We start from the raw sequence: 16924 nt of genomic DNA on the forward strand, positions 1-16924 counted from the left end.
ACAAGATAAAACAAATCTAAATTTCAAATCACTCCATGAAGAAAAATTGTAGAAAATAAAAAACAAAACAAAACAAAAAAAAAAAAAAAAAAAGGAAAACAAAACAAAAAATATTCCAACAAAAAACTGCAGCACTCCTTGGGAAAGGGACAGACTGCACGAGGAGGGACACAGAGGGTGGAAGGCAAGCAGTGGAGGCTCTGCCCAAAGCTTCTCCGTGCTGGCAGCTCAGGGGATGGAGTTCAGGAGGTCCTTGAGGAAGCTGTCGGGATCACTGATTTCTGACAAGAGTCCTTTGAACAGAAGAAGGCAAGAGAGAAGAATCAGCCCCTGTTTGTCCTGCCCAGGGGGATTTGTGCTGGGCCATGTGTGAGCCACTGACAGCTGCAGGGTTATTTAGGGCTGGACACGAGCAGGGCAGACCCTGCTGGGTGCAGGAGCAGGAGGGACTGAAATGTGAATTTAATCAAACACTAAATCCACATGGAGCTGCTCCTGGGCTCCCCAGCTCTGCTCCCTGTGTTGGGCACTCAGACACTGGCCTGGGGCAGATTCTGAGAGAGGACAGAGCAGTGCCAGCCTCCCTGCAGGTTTTCAGCATCTCCTGACTCCTCGGGGAGCAGCTCTGGCTGCACCCACCTGCTGCAGGTCACATCTGCTCAACCCCAGAGCCCCCAAACCACCCTCCAGCTGTGCCACAGATGTTTCACAGGGCAGGGGGGAGGTTCTCCTGCCTGGGGCTGCTCAGGTGTGTGTCCCAGCAGTTTGGGGACAGCCCAGGCTGGGCAGGGCTGATCCTGCTCTCCCTGTCCCCTCCCCAGGAGCTGCAGCAGTGTCAGGAATGCTGCTGGCTCCAGCCACCAGCTGCACAGGGCAGCCTATAAAAGGTCAAGCAAACACTCACCAGCCACATCCAAAAACTCAGAAAACGTTTCCACTGGCATGAATTCCTCCTGGAAGGTTTTCAGGGCCTTGTCTGCAGCCTCGTGGATTGGCATGTCGTTGTGTCGGATGAACTCGGCCAGAGAGAAGGACCAGCCTCCCTCTGTGTTACTGGTAGGCACCTTCTGACAGGGGGCAAACACACCAAATCAGGCCAAAAAGAATGATTTAATGAAAAAAAAAGTTACTGCAAACCCTGGTGCCTTCTCCCATTGCTCCTGGATTTCCATCCCTGCCTCCTGCAAACAACCAACAGAGGAGGAAATTCCCCGACTGCAACTTCATGATCCCTTCTTGCAGGATGCAACAAGGTCCCAGGCATTCTCTCACCCTGAGCACTGAACCCTCTCTGGAAGCTGCAGGTTTCTTTCTGCCCCTGGCTCCTTCCTCACCCAACCATTTCCCTGGCACGGCCTGGAATGTCCTTCCTTCCATGAACAGTGAACAGGAAAAGTAAGCAAATACACAATACAGGAGTGCTGCCAGCTGCAGAAGTCTCTCAGCTCTTCAGCTACTGAACTGCAAGGGCTGCAATGAGCACAGGCAGCTTCTTGTGGCCTTTCTGCTTTTACAGGGTGCAGAAGGAAAAAGAAGGAAAAATTCTTCCCTGTGAGGGTGGGGAGGGTGCCCAGAGCAGCTGGGGCTGCCCTGGATCCCTGGCAGTGCCCAAGGCCAGGCTGGGTGGGGATTGGAGCAACCTGGGACAGGGGAAGGTGTCCCTGCCATGGCAGGAGGGGAATGGGATGAGCTTTGAGGTCCCTTCCTACCCAAACCATCCTGGGATTCTGTGAAGTTTCATTTCCAAGGACCTTGGAGAAAGGGGTTTCAAATTTTGATTTCTATTTCAACCTCATGGAATGGCTCAGGTAAGAGAGCTGAAGTGGGGCTGAGCTGGAGGTGCTGCAGAGGAGCTGCAGTGCTCTCCTTACCTTGAACATGTTGTAGATGAGATCCACGAGGGCCCAGAAGAGCAGCCCCGAGCGGTACGTGGCGTATTCCTTCACTGCCTTGTCTGCCAGTCTGGGGAGGGACAGCAGGTGAGTTAACCCCTCAGTTAACCCCTCTGTCATGGTGGGGAGCCCAGGACATCCCTCTGGCTGCCCTGGAGGACTCCAGACCCTGGCAGGGGGCTCAGAGACACCCGTGCCTTTGATTTTAGCCCATGGAAACAATTCCCAACTTTGTGTGAAGATGTACAAGCCACAAGAGTTTGAATAGAATGATAGTGAATTTACCACAGGATGAAAATGTAGAATTTTGGGGTTTTAGAATGGGAGTTCAGGAGGCAAGATGGAGGGATCTGGGCATGTCCTGTCCTTCCTCCTGCTCCTTCTTGTCCTCCATCCTCTGCTGTGATGGTGACACTGTTTGATTGGTTTAGAGTAGAGACAGACTGTCTAACATAGGTGATAGGTATTGGAAAATTATTGTAAATAAAGTACACCTAGTTCTTAGTATAAAAAGCCAACACCAGCCCAAGGTGGTCAGTGTGCCACAAACTGACCTGCTGCACAGATCTCAGCAGGCCAGAGAAAGAATGGAACAGATAAGAGAAAATAAACAACCTTGAAAAGCAGAGCCGAGGAACCTCGACTTCTTCTTCAAGCGTGGGGCTGGGAAAAAAGAGACTTTCTAATACCTTGGGAGCCACTCCAGCAACACCAAACCCGACATCACGGGGCTTTGGTGCCCCCCTGATGGCCAGCAGGGCAGCCAGAGCCCAGCAGGGACAGCAGGGAGGGCTCTCAGTGAGCCTGGCTGGGAGCTCCTGCCCAGGGAGCTTTGGGCACCTGGGGCTCTCTGGGCAGCCCCTGTGCTCCAGCTGTGCTGTGACCAGGGCAGCCCTGCCAGCCAAACCTCCTTCCATGGAGGGAAACGAGCACAGAGGGACTGGAGGGCTGAGACTACACAGGAAATCAACAGCAGAGTGGGGAAAAACAACGTACAGCCCTTGTTTGTGTGTCACTGCTGGAGAACAGCAGATTCCTGAAGGAATGACCAAATCCAGGGGGTATCAATGACACAACAGCTTTGTGCTTCCAACTCATAAAAACATTTCTGCAAGACTCTGAGGGAAATCTCTTGTCCTTGAAAAAATGGAGGAATTTCCATTTAATATAGCCTTGGTTATTCTCCTGCCAGGAAAGGACTTCTGGAAATCCAGCACCTGGGTTTGGAGCGGCAGGAATGCCCTAAAAGGTGCAGAGCTGTGCTGGGACAGCAGCTCCCAAAGTCTGCAGGATTAATCACAAACAGGTTCTGGCAAGGAGGAACCTCCTGCCAGCAGCTCTCATGGCTTTGGAATTTTTGTGCCTGTGCTCCTCAGGTACATCTGCCCCATCACGTGCTGCTTCCTGCTCAACACTCCAGAGCTTTGGAAAAACAAAAAACCATTTTCTGTGCACCCAGGACCAGCTCAGCTGCTGCTGTGAGTCAGCAACACAAACAGGGCTCCCACTGCAACCGCCCCAGACTGGGCTCTTCTGGGGGCAAAATGAACATTGTGCTGCTCTTATTAAAAGGCTCAGTTTGTGTGTGTCTGTGCCCTTAAAACAGACATCTTAGTAGGCGGCAGCCTGCTCGGGCAGCTCAGCTTAATTATTTAAAGGAAAACCAATTAGTAAAGGTGACTAAATTTCCACGGGATGAAGAGAACTCCGAGCAAGGCGAATTCTGGCCTCCCAAATACTGCAAGCCAGACTTTTCCTTTCATGTGAATGGGTTTGATCTAATTGCAGTCTGCTCCTTTAATTGAAAACTAAAAGGCCCTTGTGGGTTAGGGCTGGGAGTTACCTTGTGGAGCAGCTGCTGGGTTTCACTGCTGCAGCTGGACAGGGACTGCCACACTCTGGGCAAGCCTGGCTTCCCTCTGCAGCGTTTTAGAGAGGCCACAGTGGACAGCAAAGGGAAAACAATCAAAATGGTCTTTTCCTCCCCAATTCCAGGTGAAAGCTACACTGAAAAACATCTACAGGATTTTTTTAGCCAGAATTTGTGGTTCAGTAACAATAAATGCTTGATTCAGTTCTTTGGGATCTGTAAATTATATTTACAAAAACCCAGAACTGGGATCCATTCTGGGAATTTCATCTTTAGGTTTAAATAGGATGTTTAAATAAATGTTTCCTAAACAAGGGAGGTGCTGAGCATCTTCCCCTGGTACCTGTGGTACTACCCCTCCTGGCAGAGCCAGAAGCCCTTTTTGGCTCAATTCTCCCCAGATCTGTGACCCTGGAGCTGCATGGGCACCTCCCCATGGCTGGGATTTGCTGCCTTGGGATGAGGGAATGCAGAGCCCTCCTGCCCTTCCCAGGATTTACAGGAGGTTTCAGATCAGCAGCAGATCCTCAGTTTTTTGGAGATGCTCTGGGGTTCCTGCAGTGACTCCTGTCCCTTTTTAAGATGCACTGGGGTCCCTGCAGTGGTTCCTGTCCCTTTCTGAGATGCTCTGGGGTTCCTGCAGCGGTTCCTGTCCCTTTTTAAGATGCTCTGGGGTTCCTGCAGTGACTCCTGTCCCTTTTTAAGATGCACTGGGGTCCCTGCAGTGGTTCCTGTCCCTTTCTGAGATGCTCTGGGGTTCCTGCAGCGGTTCCTGTCCCTTTTTAAGAGGCACTGGGGTCCCTGCAGTGACTCCTGTCCCTTTTTAAGATGCTCTGGGGTTCCTGCAGTGACTCCTGTCCCTTTTTAAGATGCACAGGTAGCAGTGAGTCCTTGGGAGTCCCCAGCCTTCACCCCAGTGTTCTGGGGATGGAGCTGCCCCCAGACAACACCCTGAACATGGAATGCTAATTTTAATGCTTTGCATGCAGACATTACCCTGGTGTCACAGCCAGTGGCTTCCTCTCTGCCTCAGCCTACAAATTCAAGATATTGGCATTTATCTGCAGAGCCTTTCACCATCCATCACCCTCTTCCTGATTTTCCACAAGAATAAATAAGCACAGAGCTTGGAAATCAGAATTGCCATATTGCTATTTCTGAGAGGCTTTATCAGAGGGAGGCTTTGTGCTCCCTTAGTCTGCAGAGATTAAAGAAAGCCCTTGAATAAACCTTGACATAATTCCTGAGCACTGTTTCTGAGCGTGCTCCCCTGGAATTCCAGAGATTGGATGCTTTAGCTGGAACTCCCCGCTCTGCCTGTTCCAATGTGCTTTTATTGCAGCACCTGTGCTTGGGGAAGGAACAGAACATGCAGGGAGGTTTAAAAAGCAGCAAACCCACCCTGGGCTTAGCCCTGCTGCAGCCCCTGAGCCTCCAGGACATGCCCTGGGTCTGTGAGAGCCCCAGGAAATAGGAAACAGGAGCCAGGGGAGGCTGAAAGCAGCACAGGGATCAATGCAGGAGCCCTTTCAGGGCTCTCTGCCTTTTCCAAGAGCACTGGTTCATGCTGGGTTTGTGCAACTACAATGTAATGACTTTATCAAACACCTAATTAATGTCATCAGCATAAAAATGCCCTTTAAGGCGACTTAGAATAATAATGAATTGATTCCTAATTATGACAGCTATTTCAAATCATCCTTTCAGAATTCCCTTTCCCTCTCTGGAAATATTGTGCCTTTGTCAGGCAGGCACAGCCACTTATTCTTGTGCTTCAAGTGCCTGACAGCTGCTATTGATTTTTTTCTTTTTAAAAAGCAATGGCATTTGACTTCTATTTCTATTTTTCTATTCGAGGGAGGCTGGAGCACTGATCAAAAGGGCCCAGAAGAAGCTTCTTTAGGGAGGCAAACAGGGATGAGGCACAGCTCAGACAGCTCACGGCTGAGTGCTGAGGTGGGGGAGGAAGAAGGAAAAGCTTCATTTCCATGGATCAGCTCATTGATCCACTCCAGGGAACAGCCAGAATGAAATCTCCTGCTCAGACCAGCCCTGGGGGGCAGCTGCAGCCACTCAGGGCCAGGCTGGACAAGGGTGGGAGCAACCTGGGCTATGCAGGGTGTCCCTGGGCTGTGCTGGCTGTCTCTGGGCTCTGGGAGTGTCCCTGGGCTGTGGGGGTGTCCCTGCCATGGCAGGGGGTGGCACTGGGGGGTTTCAGAGTCCCTCCCAAGCCAGGCTGGGATTGTGCAGCTCCACAACCCTGAGTGCAAAGGTTACTCAGAGGGGCCAACACCTGGTGTAAACTACACACACTCCATCAGCTGTGAGTGGGGCTGTGACATGAGCAGGTGTGACAGTGACACCAGTGGCTCTGTGACAGTGACCCCAGCTGGCTCTGTGAAAGTTACACAAGTAGCTCTGTGACAATGACAGGAGCGGGTGTGACAGTGACAGGAGTGGGTGTGACAGTGACCCCAGTGGCTCTGTGAAAGTTACACAAGTAGCTCTGTGACAATGACAGGAGTGGGTGTGACAGTGACAGGAGTGGGTGTGACAGTGACCCCAGTGGCTCTGTAACAGTGACATGAGTGGATGCAACAGTGACACAAGTGGCTCTGTGACAATGACAGGAGTGGGTGTGACAGTGACCCCAGTGGCTCTGTGACAGTGCCATGAGCAGCTCTGTGACAGTGACATGGGTGGCTCTGTGATGGTGATGGGAGTGGGTGTGACAGTGACCTCAGTGGCTCTGTAACAGTGACACGAGTGGCTCTATGGCAATGGCAGGAGTGGGTGTGACAGTGACAGGAGTGGGTGTGACAGTGACCCCAGTGGCTCTGTAACAGTGACACGAGCGGCTCTGTGGCAGTGCCATGAGCAGCTCTGTGGCAGTGCCAGTGCCCATGGGGCTCTGTGCCATGCCCAGCCAGGGGTGGGACTGACCTGCTGGCCCCTCCCGGGGACACCACGCGTGCGTGGGCGGTGACGAGCAGGCGGCGCAGGATGTCCCCGCGGATGGCGCGCCACCGCTCGGGGGGACACACGTGCAGGGCCAGCACGGTGTAGTAGTGGGGCCCGTCCACCTCGAAGGCGCTCTCCACCCACTTCTCGCGGGGCTGCTCCAGGAAGCTCTGCAGGTTCTTCTCCTCCCGCGAGGTCGCCCGGGTCCTGCAACACAGGGGGAGCCTCAGAGGCTGCTCAGCTCCAGGGGCTCAGCCTCTGCTCAGCTCCAGGGGCTCAGCCTCTGTGCCAGCTCCAGGGGCTCAGCTCCAGGGGCTCAGCCTCTGTGCCAGCTCCAGGGGCTCAGCCTCTGCTCAGCTCCAGGGGGCTCAGCCTCTGCTCAGCTCCAGGGGGCTCAGCCTCTGCTCAGCTCCAGGGGATCAGCCTCTGCTCAGCTCCAGGGGATCAGCCTCTGCTCAGCTCCAGGGGCTCAGCCTCTGCTCAGCTCCAGGGGGCTCAGCCTCTGCTCAGCTCCAGGGGCTCAGCCTCTGCTCAGCTCCAGGGGCTCAGCTCCAGGGGCTCAGCCTCTGCTCAGCTCCAGGGGCTCAGCTCCAGGGGCTCAGCCTCTGCTCAGCTCCAGGGGCTCAGCCTCGCTGCCAGCTCCAGGGGCTCAGCCTCTGCTCAGCTCCAGGGGGCTCAGCCTCTCTGCCGCTCAGCTCCAGGGGCTCAGCCTCTGCTCAGCTCCAGGGGCTCAGCCTCTCTGCCAGCTCCAGGGGCTCAGCCTCTGCTCCCCAGCAGCCCGGACTGCTGCCCCTGCACAGGCAGCCAGCTGAGCACCACCAGCTTCCCCCAAATCCACCCCTTGGTTAAGGATTTTCTCCCAGTGGGCACCACCAGCTTTTCCCAAAATTCACTCCCTGGCTGAGGATTTGCTCCCAGTGGGCACCACCAGCTTTTCCCAAACTCATCCCTGGCTGAGGATTTGTTCCCAGTGGGCACCACCAGCTTCTCCCAAATTCTTCCCCTGCTTAAGGACTTGCTCCCACTGGGCACCACCAACTTCCCCCAAACTCCTCCCTGGCTGAGGACCTGCTCCCAGTGAAGCAAACACATTTTCCTTGAAGTTGTGGGTGCCACTAAAGGTTTCCCAAACAGCTGTCATGCCCCAATGGAAGGTAACACCACTGTAGAGGTATTCTTCCCTCTTTTTGATAAAAAAATGGAGCCAGGCCAGGCACTGGAGTGGTGCTAACCCCCATGGGACACACACAGCCACTGCAGCTCCTGCAGCCACATCTGGATCCATTTATAAAATTCCTCTACTGCAAAAGCAACCCCTGGAACATACAGGCCAAATTCAAACCCAAAAGACACTGCACTTTGCTGCCAGCCTATATAAATATTTTATCCTTTTCCTCCTTTCCCTCAGAGCTCCAGTGCCCCAGGAGTCCTGACAGCCCAGAAGCGACAGTGGGAAGCACGTGTCACAGGAGACTTTGGGAAGTTGCATCGCACTTTGCCACACCTGTGGCTCTACTGCAGCAGGCAGAGGCTGCCAGCCAGGTCAGACCTGTGACTCTGAAGTGAGATAAACTCTCCCTGTCAGGCATCAAGCAGCATCCCAGCAGATGAAGCTGTCAGGGCTGTGTGACCTTTTCATCTGCTAAAAGATGCAGCTGGGAGCCAAGTAGTAGCTCTTTATTTTCTCCATTTAATATTAAAAATTCTGTCTGGGAAGTACAGAAGGCTTTTTTTCCACGTCTGCCCAGCGGGTTCTGGGCTCTGTGGTGCCAACAGCAGCCTAACAAGATGAAACAAATAGTTCCATTTACTTGTCTCCCAAAGGATTGGGAAAACAATAGCACAGGGATCTGGAGATAGATATTAAAAACAAAAGACAAATTGTATTACAGCCAAAACCTTGATTAGTTCCAGGCGGGAAAGTGAGAGGGATTTCACCACACTGCATTTGGAGTGACCTTGGTGTGTATTTTAATATTTATACCCTCATCTAATTAGTATTACTTACTAATATCTAACTCCTCCAATAGAGGATATACATGGGCAGCCCATTTTTGCAGGATCAGAACCAGCTCATGTATTCCAAAGCATCTGGGTGCCCATGGATGTGGCCACGTAGCCTCACTGCAGTGCCAAAGCACCGCTGTTTATTGGCAAAAAATAATAATGATAACCCCCCAAAAATTTCAAATATCAGGAAAATCTGGTGGACCTGAACCCTCCTCTAGGATGTCAAATCTGGAAGCCAACCTGTGTTATTTGAACACCGAATAAAATTGTATCAGGGTTAAGTTTTCAACTAACAATTATTTCATCGCAGTGTCTCTTCTGCCTGCTCAGGAGAAAATTAAGCTGGCAGAGTTGCTTTAATGTAATAACCCTGTTGCTCACCCCAGAGGTAATAATTACATCTAGAATGGAAAGAGAAGCAAATTCCCAATTGCTTTTACTCAATAGGTTCCCTGTTATCCGGCATGTCCAGGCTTCACTCCCAACAATGCAAATCCTTAACAACCTACTTAGGATGCGCAACCCTCCCAAAACTTTATGTGCTTTCCCATCTGTGCTGGCCCGTGCAGCAGCACAGGCAGAGCTGTGGGAGGGTGGGAGGGGTGGCACTGACGTGTTGAGCACGTAGAGCACGGTGTGGATGATGTAGGGGATGAGGTGGATGTTGCTCTCGCGGCCGCCGCCCCCGGTGTCGATGCTGAACGACTGCTCCATGGCGAAGCGCAGGAACAGCAGCTTGATGTCGTGCACGTTCAGCTGGTACGTGGGCTCCCTCTGCCCCGTGCACTCCTGCAGGTACGTGTTGTGGCTGCAAAACACCAGGGGGCTTTCAGAGGGCTCCTCCTGCCACAGCACAGCCCCTCCTGCGGGTTTGTGTTGTGGCTGCAAAACAGCAGGGAGCTTGCAGAGAGCTCCTCCCGCCACAGCACAGCCCAGGAGCACGGCACAGAAACTCACAAAGGCAGCCCTGCTACCTCGGAGTAACCTCCCCAAAGGGAGGCTTTCAGTTCACTCTGGCAAATCCAATTCCATCCGCAGATATCTGTCCACCCATCAATACTGTTTTCCCATGCCCAGGACCTGCGATACAGCTCCCTGGCTGGAATGCTTCCAGGATGTTGCCACCCTTGATTCCACAGAATCACAGAATGGTTTGGGTTGGGAGGGACATAAAGGTTACCCAGTCCCAGCCCTTGCCACGGGCAGGGACACCTTCCACTGTCCCAGGCTGCTCAAAGCCTCGTCCAACCTGGCTTTGGACACTGCCAGGGATGGGACATCCATAACCTCTCTGGGCATCTTGTGCCAGTGCACATCCCTTCACAGGGAAGACTTTCTTCCCAATACCTGATCTACACCTATCCATTCTCAGGTTCAAAATTTCTAATGTGACATTACAAACCCAGCACAAGGTAAAGCACAATCCTGACATCAGCATCTCCATCTGCTCCAGACAGGTGCTAGAGTACCTCAGTACCATCCAAGAGAAGTCTGGAAATCTACACCAGGGAATCCACTGGTGTCAGAAGGTTTCTTTTGTACAGTAGGGGCTCACTGGGCCACAAATGAATCAACATTGCATCTTCAGCTGTGACTGGGGGCTAAGGAGGCTCTGGAATTATTTACATGAAGCCAAGGAGCAAACAGACACCTGCACTTTTTTAGGAGATTCACTCCTGATGGAAGAACCTGAAATGGCTCTGTTTTACCAAGATTCAGCTGCACCACCTCTGATCTCAAGATTTCAGGGGAATGTGTGGCAAGGATCTGACTCAGCCAGATGCAACCAGCTGGGGAAGAACCTGTCTGTACTCACCGTGCCAAGCACGTGGCAAAAGCAGACTCTGGCACGTGGGGCCCCCACACTGGCAGGAGCCCATTGCACTTGGTGTTGGCATTTTGCAGGGCTGCACTCTCCCACTCCTCACGGCCCCGAGCAAGTCTGCACAAAGAGACAGAGCACACCAGGCAAGTCAGGAGGATGCAAGCTTTTGTCTAAGGAAACATCCCAAAAATAACAATTCCACAGCTTCTCTTAGTGCTGGACCTGGCAGAGCCCAGGCCTGAGCAGTGTTAAAGCAGACCCTGATGGAGAAGCCCTGCAAACGATCAACAACCCAGCCCACCCCACCTGAGTCCCACAGCCATCCCAAACCTCCTGGCAAGGCCTCCAGCCCAGGCTGTGGGGCTGTGGGCACACGTACCTGACAGCTGCCAGGTGGCAGTCGTAGTGCACGATGTTGAAGTGGGACACGGTGCTGTAGCCCTGCTGCTTGCGGGGCTTGTTCTCAAACTCCTCGAAGCGCGCGCTTGGTGAAGGTGTAAATCCCCAGCACCTTGGTGGGCTGCAAGGACACACAGCTGCCTTAGCAAGCACTCACCTCTGCAGCAGGACACATCTCCTGCTCCTTCCACACCACAGCTGCCTTAGCAAGCACTCAGCTCTGCAACTCATCTCCTGCTCCTTCCACCCCACAGCTGCCTTAGCAAGCACTGCAACTCATCTCCTGCTCCTTCCACACCACAGCTGCCTTAGCAAGCACTGCAACTCATCTCCTGCTCCTTCCACACCACAGCTGCCTTAGCAAGCACTCACCTCTGCAGCAGGGCACATCTCCTGCTCTTTCCACCCCACAGCTGCCTTAGCAAGCACTCACCTCTGCAGCAGGGCACATCTCCTGCTCCTTCCACCCCACAGCTGCCTCAGCAAGCACTGCAACTCATCTCCTGCTCTTTCCACACCACACACTGAATTGAACCTCTCCCAGTCCCAACCATGTGGTATTCACATACTCTTTGAACAGAGAGAGACAATTCTCTCTCCCAAGATCTTTCCTGGGGAAGGCAGTGAGAAAGCTCAGAGAAAGAAGAAAACAATTCTTATCTTCACTTGCTGCATCTGTTGTTTGGCACATGTGGAATGTGTTATGCAGATTGTTTGCTGAAAAGGGAGTTGTTAATTGGACACTGGTGATGGTTGTTTTGACTGATTGACCAATTAGGTCAAAGCTGTGTCGTGACTGTCGGAAAAGGTCACAGGTTTTTAGTATAGTATTAGTATAGTATGTAGTATAATATAATATAGCTTAATAAAGCATTTGTTCAACCTTCTGAATCATAGAGTCAGAGCATGTTATTCCCCCTTTCAGGGTTCCTTGCATCAACACCGACCTCAAACTTAAACTGGTCCTCCGTTTTTCCAGCTTTCACTGAAAGCACACTTCACTTCCCAGCCACGTCTGGAATTACTGATCTCAAGAACCAACCTGAGACTTCCTGATCTGCCAGTACCAGCACTTGTGCAACCAGATACTGGCAAGTCCCCTTAGGAGCTGAGAGGGCTCTGAAAATGTGTCTCCTTTCACCTGGAACTTCAACCTGCCATCACCATTACCTGGAACCCTTAGCTCCCACTACCTGGAACTCCTAGCTCCCACTACCTGGAACCCTTAGCTCCCACTACCTGGAACCCTTAGCTCCCATTACCTGGAACTCTTAGCTCCCACTGCCTGGAACTTTTAGCTCCCACTATGCAGAACTCCTAGCTCCCACTACCTGGAACTTGTATCCCTCCCGGCAGATGCAGCAGGTCAGTCCTGGCTCCTCTATCAGCTCCTCCATCTGTTTAAGCAGCGCAGTCTTGGTCACCACCTGGCCCTTCTCATTTGTCTGGAAGAGAGAAAAGCTCAAGCAGGTTAAAAACAATGACAAACCACACCATGCCCAGCACTGGCACTGGAATGCCCATCCCATCTCCCAGCAGCTCTGTTCCCTCCTGGCAGCACCAGGCAAATGGGGGGGCTGGAGCTCTGCAATATCCATCAATAAATCCCTTCCCACACTTCCTGCTGAGGCAGCTTGAGCAGGGCAGGAAGGAAAGCCCCTGAAGGAGCAGAGCACCCAGCCATTACCGTCATGCCCAGGGTGCCCAGGGCCTTCTGCCTCATGGCCATGGCCATCCTCTTCTTCTCGGCGCGCGTCTCCTTCCGCGCGGCGTCGATCTTCTTGTTCACCTCGGGGTGCTCCCTCAGAGCCTCCAGGAGGTTCTCTGCCAACGTCCCAATGCCTTCGTCACTCGACACCTGCTCCAGTTTGTGCAGGTTGGAGATGGAGTCTGTTCCTATTAGCACCTGGGGGGATGGGAACACAGCACTGCTCAGGAGGAGGGGACTCGGGACAGTGACTGTCCCCCTAATCCTACAGGGACAGCTGGGCAGAGCACTGAGCTGCAACAACTGCTCCTTCCTTTTTTAATGCTCCCGGGCCCTAAAAACTGTGTGTAAGTCTGGGGCAATTTGCCTCTCCACTGGTCATTACCAGCTCAGATGGGAATGTTGGATAAAACCTTTATTTTGTGATAAGACATCGTATTGATGCCTTCAAACACCAACAATCACGTCCTGAGGAGCTTATCAATAATTACCTTCCCTCCACACTGGTGTGTCAGTCTCACACCACACAGCAGGAGGAAACACTCAAGTCAGAATCTCTGACTTTTCCAGATGATGCCTGAAGCTGCCCAGCAGAGGCTCAAGGCATCACGACAAAGACACAGAGTCATGTTCCCAATCTTGTCATGTGACACACAAAACTCAGAGGATGCTCTGCAAAGGCAGAACTTGCCCAGGGAATACCTGAACAGCTTCCACACTTATGCCTACTTTGACATTCCCAACAGAATTAACAATTCTTGAAAGAATTTCACATTCTTATAAGAGGTAAGCTCAGGAGAACTGGATTTTCTCCCTGTTTTATCCCCCAAACAGAATTCCCTTCAGACTAGAACCAAAACCTTCCGGCAGAGAAAAGTTGTGAGCAAAACTGTTCCAACTATGGTGAGGATGGCAGAACAAAACCCAACAAAAATGAGTGTAGGACCAACTCTTAGAGGAATTTCTGCTCAGCTGCAGCCCCAGAGCAGAGTGCCAGGGCCCTGGCCTCACCTGTGTTGCAGGGTGCTGCGTCGCGAGGCCTCGGAGCAGGCGCAGGATAAAAGGAAGTGCAGGTCGAGATAAGAACCTCTTCCATATGTCTGCATCCAAACTGCATGGAACACAAAAGGCAGCAGCTGAGGGAGTGTCCCAGACAGCAGCACGGCTCCAGGCTGCAGGGAACACTCCCTCCCCCGTGTCCCTGCTCAGCTCATTAATGAAGGGACAGTCACACTCCCACTCCCATGCTGTGCATGGTCACGGTGCCAACTCTGAGCCTGGGGATTTGTGTTCATGAGTTGGCGACCAACAGCAGAAACTCTGTTGCTGTGCAACAGGAGGGAACAGGCAGGAAACACAAGGATTGAGATATCCAAGAAATCAGCTTGGATGGGTATCAAATGGGAAGATTTCAGGGTTTTTAGGTCATCCCTATACATGCACTGCCTCACCAGACCTCTGCATCACAGCTCTGAATGCTCCTGAATGGGCACTTGTTCATGGATTTCTTGGGAGATTGTGGTGATGGGGTGAGGAGGATGTCCAGGGCAGTCACACACATTAACCACAAACATTAAATAGTGACTCTTACTTCTTTGCACTTGGAATGTGCTTTTTCATGTAATCCAGGGCATTCTGTGTAATCCCCTTCTGCAGGATGAGATCTTTCAGCTGATGGCCGTTGCTGTTGTTCTTTATTCCTGCTGCTATTTTACAGAAGCAATCCAGGAAAACTTTATCATCTCCACTGTGCTCCTCATCATACCTGAACAAAGAGAAGAGATGGTAACTCTGCCTGTAATTCTCACTGAATGGTGTACCTGCCCCAGCTCAGAGACCCAGAAAAGCTATTCAGGCCCCTGTCATCTCAAAATACTCTCTGAAGACCTATTTCTTGAGCTAGAGTTCACACATTTCTTTCAAAAATAGCTTGAAAGTGAAAGAGGAAATGAAGCTGAAGCCTGGCATTAGACTGGAGTAGCATCAATGATGAAATAAAGGCAGAGATGTGTCAGTAGGACCCATTTCAGGTGCTTTTAGCTGAGCTGTGCCAACGTACTTATCAAAGTTACAGTAGGGCTTGAAGCGATCCACCAGGATCTGCATCTTCTCCATCTCCCCGAAGGACAGGTAGGGGATGATGCGCAGCAGCCCCTGCAGCACGCTCAGGTTGGAGCGCACAAAGGTGCTGTTGATCTGGTCCAGCAGCATCACCAGCTGGTCCTTGTCCCCTGTGAGGAGGAGGTTGCCCTGTGAAGCAAGAGCAGCAGGATTTATATTCAATAAATCGACAAGGAAATTCTCACTCTGGGAGCTGGAGGGCTACTCCAGTTGTGAAGGGGTAGTCCCTGATAAAAATAAAACTCAGTCTCGTCCCAGAGGTCTCGTGGCATGGCTGCACCAACCCCTCTAGCTGACACCTGGCTTATTCCACGTGCTGTTAAAGCATTTTCCAGCCAAAAGTCTAATAATTCCAACCCAAAGCACACCAGATTCCTGTTCACCCACAGCTTCAAAAGATGAGTGAGAAGCTCTTCTTGTTCTCAGTCTAGATGAGATACAGTTTTATTCTCAATTAGCTGGAAAATCAATCATGTTTTCAACACATACAAAAACACTCCAAAAAACAAGGCCAAGCTGTGTCTTTTCTTGTCTCTCACTGGCCCATGGCCCAAAGCAGGCAGGAAAGGATCCAAGCAGTGCCTAACAACCCTCACCCAACCATGCAAGACTCATCCTGACACAGCCTTGCAGTGCTTTTGGTTCAGGGCCCTCCTTGAGCCCTTCCCCAAGGCCTGCTAAGACCTGCCAGAAGTGTAACGAGGGTCAGACTCCAACAGCACTCCCCTCCAGCTCCTGGAGCTCAGCATCCCTGTGAGCAGGGCTGTGCAAGCCCTGAACCCCAGGGGAAGGAGCCACGCACCTTGTCCTCGCTCAGGGGCTCCGCGTTGGATTCATCCAGAATGATCTCCATGATGCTGAGCACCTGCTCTGCCACTGCTGCTCCCCCGCTGTCCTTGCTCTCCTGCTCAGCCACCAGAGCCTGCAAGACATGGGAGTGCTCAGGGGAACAGCAGCAGGAACTGGTCTGAGGTGGGAAGGGGCACTGGAACACCAGCAGTCACTGGCTTGATGTGTGAAGAAGCCCTGGAGCACCAGCAGTCACTGGTTTGAAATGGGAAGGGGCATTGGAACACCAGCAGTCACTGGTTTGAGGTGGGAGCAGTCCCTGGAGCACCAGCAGTCACTGGTTTGAGGTGGGAGCAGTCCCTGGAGCACCAGCAGTCACTGGTTTGAGGTGGGAAGGAGCACTGGAACACCACCTGGTTTAACTGCCCCCACACTCCCACCCATAAAAGATAAGGAATGCCCAAAGGATAATTTGCAGTGCCAGCACAGCAGTATTTCCCATCTCCTGTAGTTGTCACAAGGCAGCAGGGCAGCCAGAAGTAGCTTAAATTCATTGGAATCCATGGAAAAACCACTTCTGGAAGTCAAGGCTGTCCTTACCAAGTTGAGAGTCCCCAGCATGACATTCAAAGTGTTCATCTCTGGCTTGACCAGCTGCTGCCGGTTTATTTTCACCTTCACACAGTAACTGAAGAGTTTTAACAGCACCTGCAAAATACAGCAAAGGGATTCTCTGTGGGACCTTCACAGTGAGGGGGGATTGTGCTGAAACTGAAGTAACAGTTTAATACAATAATAGACCTGATCTCCAGACTGCTGGGATACAGTACACCCCAGATTTTTACATCTATATACAGATATGTATATATATATATATATATATATATATATCTATATCTTAGCACAGCTTTGGTTTTCAGATATGGCCAAGGCAGAAAACAATTCCTCCGGCAAGACAGGATTTGGTCTTACCAACTCCTCAGGCTCTAGACATTTCAAGTTTTGTAAGGAATTGTTACCCAAAAAGAACAAGAGAGGGAAAGAGCTGCTCCAGCTCAAGGGAGACTGTCTAAACCTCAGGGATGTCTGTGGAATTTTCCTCCCCATAACTCCTGACCCCAGTGCCAAAGGGACACTCACAGTTAAGAGGTGCCGGCCCTGTTTGAAGTCCTTGATGCCAGTCAGTCTGTTGAGCATGCACTCCAGGCCTCCACATGGGGCCATCACCCCTGCCATCTTATACACCTCCTCCTCATCCTCCTCCTCATCTGCAGGACAGACACAGTGGTGAGGACAGGAGCAGCCACAGCGGGACACGCTCGTGCAGTGGAAGCAGAAATGGAGAGCAG

The 16924-nt window shown here is 51.9% G+C and overlaps 1 protein-coding gene across 1 annotated transcript in view; it reads right to left on the bottom strand.

Annotated features, from left to right (window-relative positions):
- Positions 1 to 228: 228 nt before the first annotated feature.
- The window catches only part of UBR4 (ubiquitin protein ligase E3 component n-recognin 4), a 90128-nt gene continuing 73432 nt past the window's right edge, over positions 229 to 16924 (bottom strand). The window contains 16 exon segments of the mRNA XM_030963622.1: positions 229 to 293; positions 905 to 1067; positions 1872 to 1962; positions 6706 to 6930; positions 9347 to 9541; positions 10550 to 10675; positions 10938 to 11036; positions 11038 to 11078; positions 12289 to 12402; positions 12645 to 12863; positions 13677 to 13776; positions 14257 to 14430; positions 14725 to 14915; positions 15589 to 15708; positions 16176 to 16283; positions 16716 to 16843. Coding sequence (XP_030819482.1) covers positions 229 to 293; positions 905 to 1067; positions 1872 to 1962; positions 6706 to 6930; positions 9347 to 9541; positions 10550 to 10675; positions 10938 to 11036; positions 11038 to 11078; positions 12289 to 12402; positions 12645 to 12863; positions 13677 to 13776; positions 14257 to 14430; positions 14725 to 14915; positions 15589 to 15708; positions 16176 to 16283; positions 16716 to 16843 — 2159 coding nt within the window.

Source organism: Camarhynchus parvulus, chromosome 21 (genome assembly GCF_901933205.1).
Source record: "Camarhynchus parvulus chromosome 21, STF_HiC, whole genome shotgun sequence".
In the NCBI taxonomy this organism is placed as follows: Eukaryota; Metazoa; Chordata; class Aves; order Passeriformes; family Thraupidae; genus Camarhynchus; species Camarhynchus parvulus.